The sequence below is a fragment of the Gymnoscopelus microlampas genome (assembly GCF_963454915.1).
Source record: "Gymnoscopelus microlampas genome assembly, chromosome: 20".
Classification (NCBI taxonomy): domain Eukaryota; kingdom Metazoa; phylum Chordata; class Actinopteri; order Myctophiformes; family Myctophidae; genus Gymnoscopelus; species Gymnoscopelus microlampas.
The window spans coordinates 40,667,964-40,689,811 of NC_139957.1; the positions used below are offsets into that span (position 1 = coordinate 40,667,964).

The 21,848-nt window shown below is 41.8% G+C and overlaps 2 protein-coding genes across 5 annotated transcripts in view; both read right to left on the reverse strand.

Annotated features, from left to right (window-relative positions):
* Nucleotides 1-433: 433 nt before the first annotated feature.
* On the reverse strand, nucleotides 434-15,128 carry cfl2 (cofilin 2 (muscle)). 3 transcript variants are annotated; one of them, XM_084044879.1, is made up of 4 exons: nucleotides 14,990-15,128; nucleotides 5,385-5,692; nucleotides 4,923-4,999; nucleotides 434-2,188 (listed from the first exon to the last, which is right to left on the reverse strand). In XM_084044879.1, exons 1-4 carry the CDS (start codon nucleotides 14,990-14,992, stop codon nucleotides 2,076-2,078), a joined length of 501 nt encoding a protein of 166 aa, XP_083901005.1. In that variant the 5' UTR covers nucleotides 14,993-15,128; the 3' UTR covers nucleotides 434-2,075. The 3 variants fall into 3 exon arrangements, with proteins under 3 accessions (XP_083901005.1, XP_083901006.1, XP_083901007.1); XM_084044880.1 differs by having other exon boundaries at nucleotides 14,911-15,045; XM_084044881.1 differs by having other exon boundaries at nucleotides 14,940-15,027.
* A 1,574-nt stretch (nucleotides 15,129-16,702) lies between these two features.
* baz1a (bromodomain adjacent to zinc finger domain, 1A) overlaps nucleotides 16,703-21,848 on the reverse strand; it is a 35,908-nt gene continuing 30,762 nt past the window's right edge. For both annotated transcript variants that reach the window (XM_084045085.1, XM_084045084.1), the window contains exons 30-31: nucleotides 20,019-20,106; nucleotides 16,703-19,369 (exon numbers count right to left, since the gene is read on the reverse strand). In XM_084045085.1, the coding sequence (XP_083901211.1) occupies nucleotides 19,197-19,369; nucleotides 20,019-20,106 (261 nt within the window). In that variant the 3' untranslated portion in view covers nucleotides 16,703-19,196. The remainder of the gene's footprint in view (nucleotides 19,370-20,018; nucleotides 20,107-21,848) is intronic.

Genomic DNA, 21,848 nt, shown 5'->3' on the forward strand with positions numbered 1-21,848 from the left:
GGGTCCTTGGCATGAAAATAAATGTTCTACAACCATTGTTCTAGAAGACAGTTTGACACTTATACAGGAGTGGAGTATAGACAGTATTGTCTGCCCTGCACAGACAAACAAGTCTGAGTAGTGAAACAGATAAAAACAAGTCTATCGACTGCTTCCCTAAAAGTATTATTGCTACATAAGTCAAACATTACATTGTTTATTACTATGTAACATTGGTATATCTGAACTAATAGTTATATTAACCACTAGTGTCCCTATTCTGGGATGAACATTCAGCAAACATAACAGATAGATTGGCTATGTTCGGCAAAGACATTTAGTGTAGAGGGGAAAAAGTAGGAGTATATGCATGTGGTCAGCTCTCTGACCATGACTTTGCACCGGACCAGACAGACAGACAGACAGACAAACAGACGAGGCAACAGACAGCGTCTCAGGCTTGCCACACGTTTCTTTTTTTTATTGCAAAGTGGCGTTTTTCAGCGATCTCAACGACAAACATCTCTCTGTGTAATGTAAGGCTCCAGAGTCTGTGTCCTGTTATAGTGTACTGCATACCGTACTAGCAACGTACTAGTGTACTGTACTGTTATAGTGTACTCTACTAGCACTGTACTGCATACTATACTGGTACTGTACTATTATAGTGTTGCCATTCATTCATTCATTTACCGATAGGTCTTCAATATTGTTCAAGAATAAATCAAGAGGTCTTGTTGTGACTTTTACATTCAAAATGAAAGTAAGGCGTAAACCAAACATCGCAGACTTTAAATACATAAACAAATGTAGTTACAACTTGTCTCGCGCTTTTTTTCCTCCACGTAACGTAGAAACAAAACCTCCTCATCCTCGTCATAATGCATAGTCTAATAATAATAATAAGCATGTGTTTGTTCTCGTAACACTGAATGACAACAGAACAATGTTTCAAATAAATAAAATAATATGAAAAAAAAGAAAGGAAAAGAAAAAAAGGAAAAAAAAAACTCTTTGAGAGCAAAATCCTTTGCTGTCGTTTTGTCACCGAACAGAGGCGCTGTGGAGATTCACCGAGGAAAGGAACACTCCTCTTCTGAAAGCTACAATCCGGGACTTGTTTTAATGAATAAAACCTTATTTTAACCTACCCGTCCATTGAGACATTTCGACCCTAGTGTCGGGAAGGACACCTAAAAGTTATTTGAAGCGGACGGTGCGCCGGATTGGACACTAGATATTGCAGTTCGGACATCCTTGCAAATACCTCTCTCTGCTGGGAGAGGGACACAACGGACATAGATACTTACTTTTAGATAGCGTTATAAAATATTTTATGTTCAAATATTTATTTTTGGCATTTTATGCGTTATGTTCAGATAGATCAGTGTGGACAGGAAACCAAGCGCATTGAGAGAGAGAGAGAGAGAGACAGAGAGAGAGAGAGGGGAGAGGAGAGGAGAGACATCCGAGAGAAGAACGGGAGTTGGATTCGAACCCGGGTCCTCGCGCCCACTAGGAGCATAAAGCCTCATTCATATTTACTTGTGTCATGTGACAAAATAAAACAGGCGATCGACAAGACCACAATGAGCTTGTAAATCCCCATATTTTAGTTGCGCGACACGATGCACAGGCAAATATAAACCAGCCAATATGGTTTGTGTATACTACTAACTGGCTGAACCGCAAGGCAGGCGCACATCCCCCCCGGTCAGTAGCTTTTAATTAAACAAAAATAAAAACAAAACAAAAGAAAAACCAGACAAATAATAATAATAATGATGGTAATAATAATAACAATAGTAATGATGAAGCCTCGGGAAGCTGAAGACACAGAGCTGATGAATACGTCAGCACTGGGGAGGCTTGGCTGACTGGTAGTGGGGGGTCGGTGTTGCGTTAAAAGCCTAATTCATACTTGGTGTCGCGCGGTGAAAATAGCTGATCTGCAAGCTGGCAACGCGTCGCATCGGCGCAACGCGTTGCCAGCTTGCAGATCGGCTATTTCTTTTGGTGGGGGGGGGGGGGGGGGGTACAAGTGTAATTCAGGCTGTTAGGGGTCCAGATGGCACGTAGGCTGGTTCATGTCCCATTTACACCGGCTTTCCTTCCAGCGAAACAATCACGTTCCCTCCCAGTTTGTCCGCCAGCGTGGCTCTGTCCTGGATGTCGTCCAGACCGTTCACCTGCCACTCGTGTTTAATACCTGCAAGACACACACAGACACACACAAACACACACACCCATTTATTTATTTAGTTTTACCTTTACTTTCATTATTTTCTCCCAATAGGGGAGCTTAACTGTTGGAGCTTTTACAAAATGTTTTAGATCACTTGATGTTGCGGTTATGGGTGAGTTTTTACACCAGGTTGTGATAAATTCACAGTTTCACACAATTAGCTTTTCCCCCTGAGCAATTCGTACATTTTAAGCCAAGCGCTTTATTATCTCTGTCAGGCCAAAGGCATTGGGGAGGATTCTAGTCTGACCGTCCGCAGCTAATCCGATCAACGTAATTATTTCTCGTGCACTCTATGCAGCTCTGTTACTTCTGTTGATTGATTTCATAATCTCAGATTCACCCATCCCTCCAGGATATGGGACAAGTGCACTGCAAGGCTACGCAGTGCAATTAGCCAGTCGGGCACCAGCTGTCGGTCAGGCGCATGAGATTTAGAAATAGCCAATTACAACACTCCTGTCATTCCACCACCACAACTTTATACCTGCACGTAAAAACATATATTTTTCAGCATATCCTTTTTTTTAAAGTTCTTTTTTTTTTAGAGTTAGTTTTCAAAATGAATGAAAAAAGACAGTACAAAGTTCAGAAGTTCGAAGCATGAAACAGAAAAAGACATCACGAAGCAAATACAAAATACAATATGCAAATCTAATCTGAGTTTCAACAACACTGTAGTGTTGGCCTCATTTGTGACGTTTAGACGGTTTGCCCCCCACAGCAGCGCTGCGTACACGCACGTGCACCTCACACAGACAGAGTGACACACAGAGGGACCACGCAGCTATGTCGTGCATGTGCACACGTGCACAGGCACGGGAGATGCCGTTCAGTTAAGCACATGAACCCTAGTGTCCCTATTCCGGGGCAAACACAAACATGGGGAAGAATTCATTCTACTATTATGCCACCCAAATGCCCTACCAGCCATCAAAAAGTGTGACTCCCTCCCCTCCTTCAAAACCGCCATGAAAGAGCACCAACTGGACCTAGACAAGTCTTCTAGCTCATTGGTTCTCAAAGTGGGGTCCGGGGACCCCCAGGGGTCCTTGAGGGAGTTTCAGGGGGTCCCGAGCTAAATGATGGATAGTCAGTAAAAAATGGACCCTTATGGGTCGGTAACTCTGAGAGTGTACAAATGGAACCAAATGGACCCTAATTTATCAAGCCCAAAGTTGCTTATAATGTCCTAACGGGTCCATTTGGTTCCATTTGTACACTCAGAGTTAAAGTAACATTGATTTTACAAAATCATCACATAAATTGCGGTCCCAGAGATAAAAATGCCATTAAATGGGGGCCCGTAGCCTAATGCATGTCAGACTGGGGGTCCTTGAAATTAAAATGGTTGAGAATCACTGCTAGAGCCGTAAAAATCTTCTCTTATGGGGGTTTCTGCCATATCTTTTTAAATGGGGGTCCGCGGGCTAATAAGTGTCAATTTGGGGGTCCTTGACATGAAAAAGTTGGAGAACCACTGGTCTAGCTTGCCAAAAGAAATGATCTCCCACTGTTTTCCTCTAAATATACTTTTACTGCTCCTAGTATTGATGATTTCTTGTATAGTATTGTATGCCTTTATGTCTCTTTTTTTAATAATATTTTTTTGACCTTTTCTGCCTTTATTTGAGAGGAAAGTAGGATGACGGGAAATGGGGAGAGTGATGGGGGGGTGACACGCAGGGGGGTCGAACCCACGACACGCTGTCAGACTGGATTACCAGCCTATGTGGTATGAGACTGGACCGCTAGGCCAGCGCCCATTTTTGTGTTATCCTTTTAGCATTGTTGTATAACTGTACCGCTGCACTTTTTGCAAACTGTTAGTAAAGTATTCATTCATCAATCAATCAAACACGGAGAGATTTGGTGTGTGTGGAAATAAAAAGCAGTGGGCAAAGGATAGAGCCCTGGGGAAAATGTTGCCAGATCTTGCGAGAGAAACAACAATATTTGGAAAATATATGTACCCCTGGCACAACATATTCAAAACAAGACCCAAAAACCGCAACCCGCGGCCGCAACTACCAATATTTACAAGAGACTTTACAGAAAAACAAGCCCAAAGTTGCTTATAATAAGTGGACATGGCAACACTGCCTGGGGGACCCTGGTCAACAAACATGTCTACCAGTGATGTCATCGATGGGCATCGATTTTATTGTATTTTACATTGATCCAAGAAGAATATGGCTTTTATTTCAGCATGCTAAGTTTCCAGGAAGAGAAAGGCTGTAGTTTCTATTAGCTTGGCACCATCGAAGATGTCATTGGTAGGCAGGTTCCTTCTGAACTGTCAACAGCCCACCATTGACACGCAGAGTGAGTAGACAGAAATGGTGCCATCTTATAATGAGCATTTTAGTGAGGAACAATTATGACGATACGGTCGAAAATGGATGAAGTGCTCCTTTAAATGGTTAAAGCTCACATCTGATTAACACCAACATACGTGTCAACACATACCCTCGGCCTGCACACCTGAGATGTGTGTACACATGTGTGTGGCGCGCACCGGACACACACCGAGAGAGAGAGAAATAGAGGCAAACACAAGAGAGACTGCGCACCTGACAGTATTTTGTCCCGCACAAACACACTGACACACAAAAACAGAGACAGGCGCAAAAAACAAACTCAAATTCTCCCACGAGGAGAAAAATAGATCGAAACGCAATAGTAGGGCTCAACTCACCTGTGAACTTCTTTTTTATGGCATCTTTAGAGCTAGCATAGATCATTTTACTTTTCAGAGGCGCGCCCTCTGGTGCCCTGGTGGGAAAAAAACAATACAAACACAGTAAGTACAGTAATATCACACAAAGAACAATGTTACTCAAGGCGCAATGGCATGGAATGGAAAAGAGCAGAGCTGAATAAAAAATAGAGTAGAAAATATCCCTAACCAGTAGCCTTGAATGACCGCTAAACCTAACCAGTAGCCACTTTTCTCCCCAATTTAGCCGTTATGCCAATTCATCCCTCCCCACACACATTTCTGTCACTGCTGTGGTATCCTACTGACTCACCTGTCAGCGAGGAGCCCCCGCCGGGAGAACGTAGAGCCTCCGTCCTACTCCTCCCGCCCAACCCTCCTTACTGACAGGTGCACACGCATACACACACACATACATATATGCACATTTATGTATTTTACCAGAATATAAATATCAGGTCTTCTTTCTTGGACTCTTTGGTTTCGTATGTGGCATCGTACAGGGCATAGCGACAGTCATTAAGGGGGAGGAGCTTAACGAAGCAGGCGTAAGGGTCTTCGACGGTCTCTCCGATGTCTCCGACGAGAATCTGTTTTCCCTCCTCGACGATGATCTTCTTCTTGTCTTCTGACAGGCAGAACAACACGCCCTTCTTCCTCTTCTTCACCTCGTCGCTGGTGGACGACTTTCTGACCTTCATGTCGTTGAACACCCTGATGACTTCGTCGTTAACAGTCACGCCTGATGCCTGAAACCAAATGAACCTTAGCATTAGCATCAGCGCTTCATCATAATGACCTTACGTTCTCACACATTTATTTACCACTTACCACCCATTAAGACCAGAGGCCTCTTCTACAAAAGCCTTCTAAATAAGTGGTTCAAACTATTCTATTTCAAGGACCCCAACAAACTCCATTTGGTACCATTTTGTCCCACTTTTGAGGTCCCTTACAGACCTGTAAGGGACCATTTGGAACCCCCTCAAGGAACCACTTGAGGGGTTCCTTGACACTGGTCTGTCTACCTGTTGCTGCGGTTCCAACCAGCATCTCACCAATAAAGGTGTGTGTGTTTCCACTTTCCTCTATATTTCATGTTACCACCCTGCCATGGCTGCTAGCTGGTATCAACATGATGCCACGGCTACTGTTGGCAAAGGTCCACTCCATTACCAGAGATTGAGCTCTCTTCAAATGAGATGGTCTGAGAGGAACCATGATCATACCAGCTAGCCTTGTCAAAATGTTAAATGTTAAACTGCATGGAATGAGTATGAAATGACAGATCTACAAGCTCAGAACGTGTGGCATCTTGATGCAATAGCTCTGCCACCAAAATGTGGAATACCCTGACACAGCATCCATTAAAGGGATAGTTCACCCCATGGAGCCTTGAATCCATGGATATTTTTTTGTTTTTGTTGCATTTATAAGCCAATAATTTGATGACCGGGAGCGGTTCCGGTATGAGACACAAAGAGCCTCCTTTGTGTCTCCTACCGGAACCGCTGCCGACCAGTCCGCTGGTCGTCAAATGATTGGCAAATTATTATTCAATCAATCAAAATTATTATTACTAGACCATACCCGGTGAAAGGCGCAGGTGAAAGTAGTTGCAAAGTTGGGGTTAATGCACGTCCTGTCGCGCGGTTTCTCCCCCGCGCGCGTCCCGTCGTGGCTCCCCCCTCCCCGTCATGGCTTCCCCCCCTCCTCCCCGTCGTGGCTTCCCGTCCTCCTCCCCCCCGTGGGTCGCGCTGCGTCACCCCTCCCCACGGGCGTGTATGTATGTATGTATGTATGTATGTATGTATGTATGTATGTATGTATGTATGTATGTATGTATGTATGTATGTATGTATATATATATATATATATATATATATATATATATATATATATAAGCACGGAGAATGGCCGAGAACAGACAGTTTATCAGGGATCGAAAGTGAGTGTGTACTGCAGTGGTTCTCCAACGTTTTTATGTCAAGGACCCCCAAATTGACACTTGTTAGCCCGCGGACCCCCATTTGATAGATATGCCAGGGACCCCCATAAGAGACGTCTGTTTTTACGGTTCTAGCAGTGAATCTTAACCATTTTAATTTCAAGGACCCCCAGTTTGACATGCATTAGGGCTGTAATGGCATTTCTATGTCTTGGACCCCAATTTATTAGTCCATGGGCCAGACGAGAAGTCAGGGACACGTAAGGTGGCAAAATCTCTTTGGCACCATTTTGTTTGTAGGGTCCATGTAAGTACTTTGAAACATGATAACCTTTTCAAATGAGTAGCTTTAATACTTTTTTAGGACATTCATGTTTTTGCCATTATCTCCCCACATTATCTGCACAGTAGTTCTGTACCTGGCCAATAGAACCGTTCGCAATTTGGTGTTAGGAGAATTTCTCACTTGAACTGAGTCAATGGGTACCTAGACATGAAAAATCACAGAGGTTCTCATCCGCCATAGTGCCACGAATGGCGCAATGGCCAAATCAAAAATGGCCGCCATCGCCTACAGATGATGAAAATCCAACTTTTTTTGTTTCTGAGTGTATATACACATGCAATACCTCCATGTTGACTAATTGTGGGGTGGGGAATTCATTTCTGTTATGACCACTTTGGGTGATGTTGACCTTGAAAGGTCATGGTCAAGGTCATCTTGCTATTTCGAAGACCTTGGCCATAACTTGGCCATTGTTAGGACTAAAAACAGGTGTAATAAGACTAATTAAACTAATTCTGGCATTTATAATTCCTTTCTGATATTGTTTTGACCATTAAGGAGCATCTTGTCATTGAAATATGTAAGTCAATGCAATTTTTCAATAACTCAATTACTCAATAACTTTCATCATATTTTTTTTCCAATAATGATTTGTTTTATTTCTAACAAAAGACATACAAATAAAATCGTAACTCAAAATCAAATAACAATTCCTCTCAAAGTGCACTATATGTGTGCATGCTGGTTAGTGTGATGGACTTTTACAGGATGGATTTTAAATGTTTCCATGGCAGAATATGATGCATGGAACTCCAGCAGCACGGCACCCACATCGGCGAGTGTCACACTTGCCTGTATACTTGCATGCTGTGAGCAGACTTGGTGGTAAGGCCTTCAGACACTTAGATGGCAGGAGTGTACCAAAGTGCTCCTCCCATCCATGTTCCATTGGTGCTAGTCTTGCCTGAGGTTCCTTGGCTGTCGCAACAGGTCGCAAGCCCTATGCGCCAGAAAGACACCTTGGATGTGGCCTCTGATCTAGCCTGGCGTAGCTAGACTATATCACTGTGTGGATATGAGTCTGGTGTTTCCATGAGGACGTTTTGTTTCCCAAGGGGCGGGATCAAAACAATGTCCCTCGACGCAATTGGTTAGACCTACAACCAACTACCAATTACAGTCGCCCATATTCGAATACTGGGCCCTGATTGGTGCCCCACGTCTTCTGGGACAGGAAATGGATTCTCTATGGAGCGGTGCCAGACCCAAATCCCAGAGTGCAATTTTTTTTTGCACTCGCAGATTCGTCTGGTCCAGGCTACCTCTGATCACACTACTTGTGGGAGGGAGAGCATCCATTCCAGCACTGGCACAGGTATAGTTTTCTACCCTGAGGTAATCAAATGTTGTACTTGAACTGGACCCTGCCCAGACACGCACCAAGTACTTCTCTGTCAACGCTGTGTCTTGTTCGGTCAAGGTGTCTGCCTCTCCAAAGATTGTCAGATATTGCACTGGGTCAAAAGCCATACCTGCATGTTTGGTCCCCACCTTACTCATGCAGTCATCTCCAGTCAGGATGTGTGCCTTGATCACTGTCTTGGCTAGTGGTGCTCCAAGATGAGAGACTGCTTGATGCAGTGGGAGAATGCGCCGCTTCTCACCAGTGCCATACTGCTGCCAGATCTCCTTCATCCTCAGTGCTTGGAAGTAAGTATATGGGGTGTAGTATAGCAGTAATGTGAAGGTGTGTGTGTCATTGGAGACTATGACAACTCTCTTGCACTGTTTCACATGAACAGCCCACTCCACATGCACCACCATGGGGTGGCAGTGGCTCAGGGGTAGAGTGGCCGGGTAGAGTGAACTGGAAACCGCAAGGTTCCTAGTTCGATCCCGGGCTCCCCCAGAGTTAGTGTCGAAGTGTCCTTGAGCAAGACATTGAACCCCTAATTTCTCTGAGCAGTTTGGTGCCTTGCATGGTTTCCTCCGCCATCGGTGGGTGAATGTAATGTACAATCTATGTAAAGCGCTTTGGATAAAAACGCTATATAAATGCACCATTTAGCATTTACCACCAGCCTGTCAGCCTCAGCACCAATGGCTGTCCTGGAACCTATGGCCTGCAAGTGTGTACGGACCTGCAAGCTTCCAGACTGTTCCTGCCTTGCCAACAAATTAAAGTGCACAGAAATGTGCAAGCTACAAACCTGCAGCAATCAGAAGGAAGAGGAGGAATATGAAGTGGAACTGATTGATTATGATGATGATAATGATGACGATGAAGAATTGATATTGGTATGACAGTTATGATGATGATGATGGTGATGATGATCATTGATTAAAGTACCTCTCAAGCCTACTCCATAAACCGACTCTGTCACGGACCCTGTGGTCCACAGACTTGGACCTCCTCTCTGTCCCTAAGGCAAACAAGTGAACCATGTTCTGAACCTTGTTCTGAAGGCTCTGTCGGGGACAGAGCCTTCAGTGTGGCAGCCCCCACCCTGTGGAACTCTCTCCCAATAGGGATTGGTCATGCTCCTGCTCCATGCTCATGCAACACTGGACTCTTAAGGCTGTGTGTCTTGAAAAGACACCTATTCTCTCAGGCTTATGGCATATAGTTGTTTGTTGTTTTGTTAGTTTGGCTGTTGGTTGTTCATTGTTTTTGAAAGGTGCCATATACATTCAAGCTACTATTATTATTATTATTATTTTATTATTATTAAAGTGAATGAAAGAGAGAAAATTATTCTCCCCCCCCCCCCCCTCTCTGTATCACATGTTCTGTTAAAAAAAAGTGGCACGCTTTCTTCATTATTTGAGTATATGGTTGGTGTCTTTGAAGACTGATAACTGTGACTAAGCTACCACTTGGGAAAGGCTATCATGATCAAATATCATCTAGGGATATAGACCTATTCAAAATACAAAACTAGATTTTGCAAAATGTTGCACTTGAGTGACCCCGATTAGTGAAAATGCTGTTCACATCGTATCACAACGTGAAGTGTTGTGAGCTTGTAGACATGCCATTTGCTGAATGTTTGCCCCAGAATAGGCATGCTAGGGTTCATGTGGTTAAATAAGTGAATGTAAGAGATTGAATAATGTTTTTTTCCCTCTGTATGACATGTTCTATTCAAAAAAGGTTAGGCGATTTTTTCATTCTTTGGATCTATGGTTGGTGTCATTGAAGGCTGATAACTAGGACTAAGCTACTACTTGGGAAGGGTTATCATGTTGAAATATTATCTAGGGATATAGACCTTTTCAAAATACCAAACTAGAATTTGCCACCTTGAGTGTCCCTGATTAGTGAAAATTCTGACCTGGGCCCATGGACTATATATAGTAAAGTCTATGTTTATTTAACTCTGAGAGTGTACAAATGGAACCAAATGGACCCCTTAGAGTCCATTTGGTTCCATTTGTACACTCTCAGAGTGACAGACCCATAAGGGTCGGTCCATTTGGTGCCTAATCTATCATTTAGCTGGGGACCCCCTGGAACTCTGGACCCCACTTTGAGAACCAATGGTGTATTCGTGTGTACACACACACGCACATCCCGTCGTGGAGGCACAGAACACAAACACCCGCGCATATAACAGGCGGAGCCGTTCCCCGTCGGGAGCGCGCACAAACACAGACACACACACACACCACGGTACATCCTCCCGTCGCGAACACACACACGGGCGTCGCGTGTGTGTGTATAAAGTACAAATAAAGTACATTGTGACACGTGGCTCCCTAACGTGCATGCGCACGTGCGTGTCCACGCATACACGGCCGCGGACCCAAGTTGCAATTGTGGTGCGATCAGATTCATCTCCCCCCCACCCACACACACAGCACGGAGAATGCCGTACACACACACACACACACACACACACACACACACACACACACACACACACACACACACACACACACACACACACACACACACACACACACACACACACACACACACACACACACACACACACACACACACACACACCATCCATGCGGCCCGTGGCCTGTCGCGAACACACACGGGCGATCATCTCCCCCCCCCAGCCCCCAGCCACACACACACACCACGGAGGCACGATGCTACTCCCCCCCCGTCCCCCCCGTCGTCGCAAACACACACACACACACACACACACACACACACGAAACACAGCAGAGTTTTTGACGCACACACGCTCACTTTTAGATCCAGTCCTATTTTAAAAGTCTGTGTATGGGGGATGCACGTATCCGCGCGCCTCGTGTAGCCGGTGTCTCCCGGTTTGGCTCCAATGGGAAACATGGCCACAGGCTGACTAAATAAGCGATTTAAACGGGTAGTTTCGCTGGCGACCTAAAATATTATGCAGCCGACCAAACCTTAAACATCCGTGCGGTTTAGAATCTACCATTAGTTTTGGGATACGATGTATACAAAAGGGTAAACAGCGGAGCCTTGGCGGACGTTCGCCCGATCCTGGAAGAGAACGACATAGAACCATTCTTTATGGAGCTAATGTGCATCGTGTGTGGGGGAAAAAATCTGGAGTGTTGACTTTTTTCCACACCACAGTAGAGAGTGGGCGGGGTCTATGGTGTAGCGTCGGCGTCGGTGTTGCCATGTCCGCCGATTGTAAGCGCTTTAGGGCCAATGTTGGTGGTATAGGGTTCGTTTGGTTTGGCCTCGTTTTCATAGACCTCGCTGCTTGTTTCTCTCGCGAAACCTGGCAACGACGCATGCGCAGTTTGATCGGAGACCCAAGACCCCATCCACCCACCCACCCACCGTCAGCTTACTAGAATTATAGTAGGATTATTGTCACAGAATCAATATCAGGTATTCAGTCAAAAACAATATTGTAATACTTGATGGTGTCCATACTGTCCCAGTCCTAGAATAGACCATATCGTCTGTGTCGGGTGGAAACCTCATTATGTCCAAAACATATTACTTAAAAAACAGTTACTTTTCAGGATTCAAATTCAAATACAAAAAGTTAGAATATGGAGATAGGAAGTTTCTGTCCGACAGCAACGATATCGGCCCTGTAGTAAACCATATTGGACCCGAAATAGAGCAGACCACACTGGACTCATCCACTGAGAGCAATGACTGATTGCAAGGTTACATTCTACGCATTTATTAGACACATCATCCAGAGTGAGTGAGTAAGTGTGTAGCTGAAGGAAGTAGTAGCTAAAGGAACTAATGTAATAATCGATTATAAAAAGGACATGATCATGGGGGGGAGGGTACTCTTTATCATTTAGTTATCGATGCAATACGATAGAATTACACTAATATACCTTTCTGCTAAAATAAACATCATTTACTTTATATTTAGTGATACACCCCTAAAATATTTTTTGGTGAATATTGTCCCGCTTTAGATGATGACAGTCAGACTGAGGCTGCCGCTGCAGCTAGCACAGTGGGGTGACATGACTCATCAAAAGATCAAATGACTCATCAAAGTGTCACCAAGCTAGTCACGTGACACCATGGTAGAAGCGTCAGAATTTTGGTAGGTTTGTTGCTTTTCCTAATGGTTGCGTATGCCAGTGGTTTTCAAAATTGGAACGGGGATCCCCAGGGATCACAATTATTTTAACCACTTTACCCATGTTTTATATGTTGGGTATTTAAAAAATAGCAGATATAAAAGCTCATAGCACTTGTACATTGCTATTTTTGAACATTTCGTTTTTAATGTTGAATGATGTTTTTTTAACACAAATCTTCTCTTCTGGGGGTCCCTGCCACAAAACGTTTTCAGATGGGGGTACGCGGCCAAATACATATCAATTTGGGGGTCCTTCACACAAAAAAAGGTAACTTTGAGAACCACTGGCGTTTGCGATTCATTTACTTATCTTTATATACAGGAGAACACATTATATTTCCAACAACGGCCCGATGAATATACATAACAGTTCCATAGATTTATTAATAGTTTAATTAAAGAGAATAAAAACATAGATGTATTTTATTTATTTAACCACTTAAAACCTATACTTCTTTTACAGGAGTCCCCCAGGGGTCTATACTAGGCCCCTTTCCTTTTACCCCCTCTACACAAGAAATATGTATAAAGCCCACAACGCATTGTGAGCTTGTAGATCGGCTATTTTGGCCAAATGTTCGCCCCCCAGAACAGGAACGCTAGGGTTCCAGTGGTTAAGTGTTTAGTTTAGTTAAAGAAAAACAGTAGTTTATTGTATTTTTCTGATAAAAGTAAGTTAATATTTAATCAAATCAAACCAATTCTCATCCCTATTTTACAACAGAGGTAAGTAAGTAAGTAAAGTAGCTATACATTAAATGTACTATTAGAGGCACATCAGCAATAGTATAAAGTAAGTTTACATTATATTCAATGTAGAGCCACATCAGTACAAAGTAAGTTTACATTATATTTAACGTAGAGGCACATCAGTATTAAGCAAGTTTACATTATATTTAACGTAGAGGCACATCAGTATTAAGCATGTTTACATTATATTTAATGTAGAGCCACATAAAGTAAGTTTACATTATATTTAACGTAGAGGCACATCAGTATAAAGTAAGTGTACATTATATTTAACGTAGAGGCACATCAGTATAAAGTAAGTTTACATTATATTAAATGTAGAGGCACATAAAGTAATTTTACATTATATTTAACGTAGAGGCACATCAGTATAAAGTAAGTGTACATTATATTTAACGTAGAGGCACATCAGTATAAAGTAAGTTTACATTATATTTAATGTAGAAGCACATCAGTATAAAGTAAGTTTACATTATATTTAATGTAGAGGCACATCAGTATAAAGTAAGTTTACATTATATTTAACATAGAGGCACATCAGTATAAAGTAAGTTTACATTATATTTGATGTAGAGGCACATCAGTACTATAAAGTAAGTTTACATTATATTTGATGTAGAGGTATTATAAACATAATTACAGCATACATATGCAGAGGCACATCAGTATCAGTATATTAAGTAAACTATCTGTAGTGTGTATGTGTGCGCCCGCGTGCGTGTGCAGCGAGTGAGTGTGTGCGTGCGTGCATGGGGTCTTTAAGATGGCCGCCCTGAGGCGACAGGCAGCAGCAGGCCTGTCTGTCTGTGTGACATAATGTCTAAATAACTCAACTCAATTCATTGCTAGGAGGAACTTAACGGCAACAACGTCACTAAAGCTCCAGTCAAACCACAAGACAAGACACGCAAACACACTCACGTAACAAAACATATAAAAAATAACAACACACAACACAAGCTGGCAGATATACAAATAAATCACTACTCTCTATGCTAAAAGCAGCTAGCCTTAGTAGTGAGTGTAGCGTGTCACGTTAGCTCGCTGTGCTAAAAGCAGCTAGCCTAGCATCATGTTTAACCAGCTAGCCTAGCAGCATGTTAGCTAGCGGACGGTCCTAAAGCGGCTACCGTACCGTTATGTGGCTAACATGATGCTAGGCTAGCTGCTAGCCTAGCATCGTGTTAGCTCGCTGTGCTAAAGCAGCTAACGGCTAGCGTACCGTTATGAGGCTAACACGATGCTAGGCTAGCTGCTACCGTACCGTTATGTGGCTAACACGATGCTAGGCTAGCTGCTAGCCTAGCATCATGTTAGCCACATAACGGTACGGTACTGGTACAGGAGGAGAGACCCGCACCGCACCGGCCCCCTGTCTGTCTGTCTGTCTGTCTGTCTCTCTCCACTACTCACTATAAAAGTTAGTGAAAAGTTATGCTAACGTGTCGGGAATGACGTCAAGCGGATCCTCGAGGCGAGTGAACGCTCTTACCATGTTGCCCGGGTCGTTTATGCGGTGTTAATGGCCGTTGTAAAGGGGCTGTTTGGAGGGGTAAAAGAAGAGGTACCAGGGAATGTGGGCAGAGAGGGAGAGAGAGAGGGTGGGGGGGGGGAGTTGGAGAGAGAGAGAGAGAGAGAGAGAGAGAGAGAGAGAGAGAGAGAGAGAGAATGGTCAGGATGGGACAGTCCGGGCGGGCGGGGCAGAGAGTGAGGACGGACGGAGGACAGGATGGCCGGGCTGACAGATCATCTTAGTTGCAGTTGATCGAGCTAATCGATTACATTATTTAATCGTTACAAAAAATACATTGTAAAAAATACATGTATTATTGTGTTATTTTTTTTAATGTTGTGTTGATGAATTTGAATACATAGCATGACAATGGAAACAATTAAGTCCCCAGGACTTTTTTGTGTTATCCTTTTAGCCTTAATGTCGGACTGTAACCCGTGCTGTTTACAGTTCTGACTAGTAAAGTATCCAATCAATCAATCAATACAATAATCAATAATTCATTCATTAATAGGTAGCCAACTTGAAAAAAAAAAGCTTGAGCTTTATTTTCACTATTTTTGTTGCCACAGCGTTGTATGACAAAGTATACTGTTAATTCACATTCATTGCTAAAATCAAACTGCTGTTTGATTGTGTCATCATGTCATGAGTAGGCCTGTATATAGCTGTAGGTCAACACAGAACACAATTTATTAAGAGGCAATAAGGGAATGTGTTTTTTTCCCCCTTCATTTTCACCCCAAATAAAAGCATCAACCTATTCCCCAACACATTTTCCGCTCATTTATTCGTATCCAGACCAATATAACAGATTATATATATTTATTATATGTAACTATTCAAATTACAAGCTTGTAGATCTGCCATTTTTCATTTTATTTGTGCAAATCTTTGAATATATAATCTATATTATTTTAAAGCCAACGTTGGAACTAAAATCTTTGCTTCTGGGGGTCCCTGGAACAGAATATTTTGAGAGGGGGGGTTGGCGGCCAAATACATATAATTTGGGGGGTCCTTGACATGAAAATGATTTAATAATTAAAGGGACTACACCATGAATTTGAACTTTTCCTTCTTTTTTGTGTTTTTACTCCCCTACCTCTCTTCTATCCCCCAAAAAATACCCCAGTTTGAGCACTCAGGCTTTCACAGCATATCTGGGGTTTTTATGTAAATTGGTCTTAAAACAGGCCAAACTGATTTAGCCCCGAAAGTGACGTCACTAGCGGTACAATCCTTCCCGTTTTTCAGTTCCAACTAAACTACTTTTCCCACTCAGAACCAGGGGATATTCATACAAACTGGCTCAATAGCGCCACGTGCAAATCAGGACAATGTGGCATTGCAGGTGAAAGTGCTTTATAAGTCAGAGAGAAGTTAGTTGGAATGAGTATATCTGAGGCTTGATTTAGGCTCAAACCTTTTGAAAAACGTTTGAAGGACATAAACATATATATATTTTTTTTAATTCATGGTGTAGATCCTTTAACTTAACACAAATCCAATCAAATGTTGTCACTGGTATCTAACTGAAATAGAGAGCCAGTGTCAATTCAAAAGAATCAAGAATATATATATATATATATATATATACACACACACACACACACACACACGCTACACGCTACATAAGTAAAGCAACACTAAAATGAGAAAAATTACAAAAAGTCAATTTATTTTTACATATTAAAATCTTTACACATTATCAAACAGGCTACGGAGCAGAGGAGGAGTCTGAGGAGAAATTCAGCTCTAATATACAAAACAAACATGTTCTCAAACTATAAAACAAAAAAACTCATAAATAAAAGGAAGTACATTTCAATCTAAATAAATAACCAAAAGACAAATGAGAAATGAATAAGAAACGTGGGTTTCCAGTGTAGTGTTGCACTGGAAAGAAAAATGTGTATGTGTTGTTTATATACCGTATGTGTGTTGTGAATGTGTGGGTTGTCTATTTGTGTGTCATGTATTTAAGTGTTGTATATTTGTTGTGTATATTATGTTTGGTGTTTGTGTCCAAGTACAGAGCTCACAGCCCTCAGAAACTAAAGAATTCTGCCGTTTGATTTCAGCGTAGAGAGGAAGACGCCATTAGTGCTGAAACGGAGCACATGAAAATATGAATATACACAGAATTATCAGGGCACCATAAACAAACGTTAAACACAATAAAACCTAACACAGCAAACGGAACATAACTGAAACCTCAAGGCTGGAACAACTGTTTCTAACAGTAGTACTTTGAATAGTAGTAGTCAGAAAATGCACCGCGATCACTTAAAAAAAATCAAATTACAATTTTAGCTCCCTGAGCGAAACGCAGCGGCCTGTTTGGATTAAATGTTTCAGTGCAAAAGTTACAGTGGTCATTAGTTTCTGAGTGGTAATAATGGAATGATTCGACAGCCATTTTTGTCATCTCAGGAATGTTTCAAAATATCCAGATAGTTTCAGATCTGTTCTGTGTATTAGGAAGGGAACAAAAAACATTTATTATTTGCCGTTTGGATGACGCCGATTCTAGCTGTACGCGCCCTGCTGTGGTTCAAACAGAATCACCTTAAAAACCCTCTCACAAACAAACCCAGGACACTGTAGAAAGAGGACATGCGTCCATACTTCAACTCACACGCTATTTGTATATTAATTAATTTGAGAAATGTGATTGTAAGATGTTCATGTTTAAGTTACTGACTCAACCTAGCTACCTTAATATCGACATAGTTATTACTATATTAATATCAGCCTAGCTAATAACTTTATATGACTTTGACCTGGTCAGTGTGCACTGTCTTACATACTAGACCCATGTTATCATGAGAACATTAACTCCAGAATGAGCTAGGTTGAGGAGACGGTTAGCTGCCTAAAACAAGTCTGAACTTCATCAGTCAATATCAGGGGAAGTAAACTGACCAATGAACTGAGTACCACTTTCTAAACAGATGCTATCAAAAGTTGTTGAGATTTCTGCAGGTGAACAGCACCCTTTAAAATGAACATATTATGAAAGTTATTAAATCAAAGATTTGCAAAGACAGAAGTCACAGGTATGAGGTTTACAGACAGCAGTGATTAAACAACTAAGAATGACAGGCAAACATCGGTCACCGTGACATCAAACAGGGTCCATCTGTAGCATTTAGGTCAATCTGTAGGGTTGGGGTCTATCTGTAGCTTTTAGATCCGTCTGTAGGGCTGGAGTCTTATCTGTAGCGTTTAGATCTATCTGCAGCATTGACAGGTAACAAACTATTCTTCAAGTTCGCTGGTAGTTTGCCTGCATTATCAGTCATTTGGTTGTGAGTCTACAGATGTCCTATTCTAGCGTAAGAACCTAGTTTACTATAATGATGACACAGTCAGAGCTCAGAGGGAAATATGGTTGACCAACCAAAAAAACATAAACATCAGAAGAAGCCCAAACACTAGCAGGAACACATTCTTCTCTAAACAAGGTTGTCAAGATCTACTGACCAAAAGTGTTATGGCAGTGGTCACCAAGCCTGGTCTTTTGGGACCCCTTAAACTGCTGCTTTTATATCATATCAGAACCAGCAGTACAAGAAGTCCTGGTAGGATATAAAACCAGCAGTACTAGAGGTCCTGGTAGGTAAAAAAAAAATAACAACAGTACTAGCGGTCCTGGAAGGATAGAAAACCAGCAGTACTAGAGGTCCTGAGAAATGCCAGTAACTTTATTATTATTGCAGAATGATGCGGTTTATAGTTTTCATGTTTTATGTTGCTTTATCGTGGACAGCCATTGATAATTCAACAAGATCCAAGGTGAGAACATGATTTTTCATGTTTAGACAAAGTAGAATTTACTAGAGCAATATTTGGATCCAAGATGGTGCCAGTAGACCATTCATTTAGCTAGATCACCGTGTTCCATCTTGAAGAGCTACTTACTTACTGTAAGAGGGTTTTAGAGCAGTTATTCTCAAACCTTTGAATTCAAGGACCACCAGTTTGATCAATCTACACTGCAATATCCTCAGTTAATTTAACTCAAGAGTTACAGACCCGTTAAGGGTCCATTTGGACCTCTTTGGTGGTCCCTGGATATGATGTTGAGAACCAGTGTTTCTTTTTTTTTTGGTTGAAGACCAGGGTTGGTGACCACTGCTAGGAGGGGGACCCAGGACCGGGCAGGGGGGAAGCGTTAGGTTTACGTTCTGGAGCGCTTGGGAGGGGGGGTGTTATCCTGGGAGAGACCCAGCTTGGTGAGCTCAGACTGGAAGAAAGACTGGAGCCGCTGGCCAGCCTTGGCCTCGTTGGTGTGACGAGGATTGTACTGGAAACAGTTTGAAAACATGAGACCCATGTCCTCTATGTACTCCGCTAGAGAGAGAGAGAGAGACAGAGAGAGAAGTGGTCAGTCAGGTGGGTTAGTGGTTCTCAACCTGTGGGGGTGATGATTTCTTTTTGGGGGGGGGGATCCCCAGATGACAGTGAAGTGACAATTTAAGGACGTTTAAGACCTTAAATTAAGAAAAGAAAAATACCATTACTGCATCAAAAGTAATCAGCAAACTATACCATAAGAATTGGTCAAACATGGGCCAGATTGTAAAATAATATAAGACAGACAAAACTATAGATGATCTACAAGCTTGTAGAGCGGCTATTTTTGCAATGTTTATCTCTGGAACAGAATCAAACTAAATGTCGTGCCTCAACTACTACAATTACAAGTGCTTGTCAGGTTGTGGGGGTCCCTAGTTCAAAAAGCCTGCCCTCGATTGAATAAGTATGTGAACTGTGTGAATAAAACATTTAACATTTTCATTTGTGTTCACATTACAGAAACACTACTACAAGTGTTGAGGTTGTAGTTTCCTTCGTTTTACCTGAGATATTTTATTCAATGCTTTGTATAGTTCTACCTGAGGCTTTATGTTTAGTTGGTGTTGTAGTTGTTATGCATATAGTTGTTACCTGAGGTTTTATGTGCAGTTGGTGTTGTAGTAGTTATGCGTATAGTTGTTACCTGAGGTTTTATATTCACAGTTGTTGAGTCTCTCTCTGATGGTGCTCAAAGCAATGGGTGTCTTAATGATGTCATAGTAGTCAGGAACCTGAACACAAGACACAAAGCAAAGACACATACATTTATCTATCCATCTACTATCCATGTCTCTCAATGACCTGCTTAGATCAAATAAAATGTTTACTGGCTCAAAATTATTTACTCGCTAAATAATTCATAAAAAGTAACATTATCTGGCTACTTCTCCTGTCATTAATTTATCAAAATCTTTATATTTTAGCTTAAAATGTAAAGTCAACATCCAGAAATGCAGGAGTGTTTTTGGACAGGGAACTCAGATATCTGAGAAACATCTCTAATTCTCTGCATTTGTTTCATTTTAAGCTCACAACGCGATACGTTTTAGAGCTTGTAGATTGTCTATTTTCAGCAAAGAGATTTCATTTAGAGCAGCGGTGTCAAACTCGCGGCCCGCGGGCGTTTTGCGGCCCACGGAAAGGTCCGTGGCGGCCCAGAAAATACTTTTAAAAACAGTAAATTGATACTACATCTAACAGACAGAGTCGCATTTTGCACTCACTTGCTGTGCGCGGCCAAGCAGCTCTCCCCCACACGCTGCTACTTGGCTGAGTACCTCTGATGGCCCTGCCATTGTCTCCCCAGCTGTGGAATGTTGTGGCTGATTGGCTCGTTAAGAGTTTGTTCAACTACTAGTCGAGTAGTAATGACTATAGGCTACTCTTTGATCCTCACACAGGAGTCAGCACAGCACGGACATGTATTCTCTCTCTCTCTCTCACACACACACACACACACACACACACACACACACACACACACACACACACACACACACACACACACACACACACACACACACACACACACACACACACACACACACACACACACACACACACACACACATAGTGCAGTGTTATGAAAACTGAGTTTGTTCAAGCAAAGAGATGTCAGGTGTCTGGGAGCAGCAAGTGATTTAGATGAATTTTCATGATGGCTACACCATGTAAATTTGATATTTTTGAAAATATAATAATGGTAATAGCCTAGGTAGTTTAAATGTATCAAAGCTGCTTCTTTTATTTCTCAGGAGCTTGCCCAGTGAAATCCTCATCAGTATTAATTGAACTCAGAGCGTATTTAAATTCAATCTGGGAAAGCATCTGTGTCATTTTAAGATTTATTTGGCTATTCAAAAATAGCAGATATACAAGCTCATAGTGCGGCACTATGAGCTTGTAGATCTGCTATTTTTGTAAATGTAAATAATTAAAGTAGCTAATCTTCATAAAACATTTTTTAAAGTGATATACTGTAGATAGCAGTGACTGAGATGTAGTGGAGTAGAAAGTTCTGGAAATTGGAAATACTCTAGTAAAGTAAAACTACATCAAATCTGTACTTAGGTACAGTACTTGAGTAAATGTAATTAGTTACTTTACACCACTGTTCTATAAATGTAATTATTTAACCACCCACACACATTACCAGGTATTGTTTAACTTCAAATTTAATTATTCTACTTAAAATGGTTTATAATAATAATAATAATAATAATAATAATAATAATAATAATAAGGGTAATTATTATTATTATTATTATTACCCTTATTATTATTATTATTGTTGTTACAAATTGCATTGTTTGTTTTCTGAGACAAGACAACAGATTGAAAAACAATGCTGTATAACTGAATGCGTGTGAGCGCGCATGTGCATCCGCAACTGGTTCCTGCCCACCTCAAGTCACCATTTGACCAATCTTGCCCGGACACCAAAATGAGTTTGACACCCCTGATTTAGAGGGAG

Coding starts and splice junctions, on each gene's coding strand:
- cfl2 (XM_084044879.1), bottom strand. Junction 5,000..5,384: donor GACCTGATATTTATATTCTG/GTAAAATACATA, acceptor TTTTCCCACCAG/GGCACCAGAGGGCGCGCCTC. Junction 2,189..4,922: donor CATAAAAAAGAAGTTCACAG/GTGAGTTGAGCC, acceptor TGTGTCTTGCAG/GTATTAAACACGAGTGGCAG.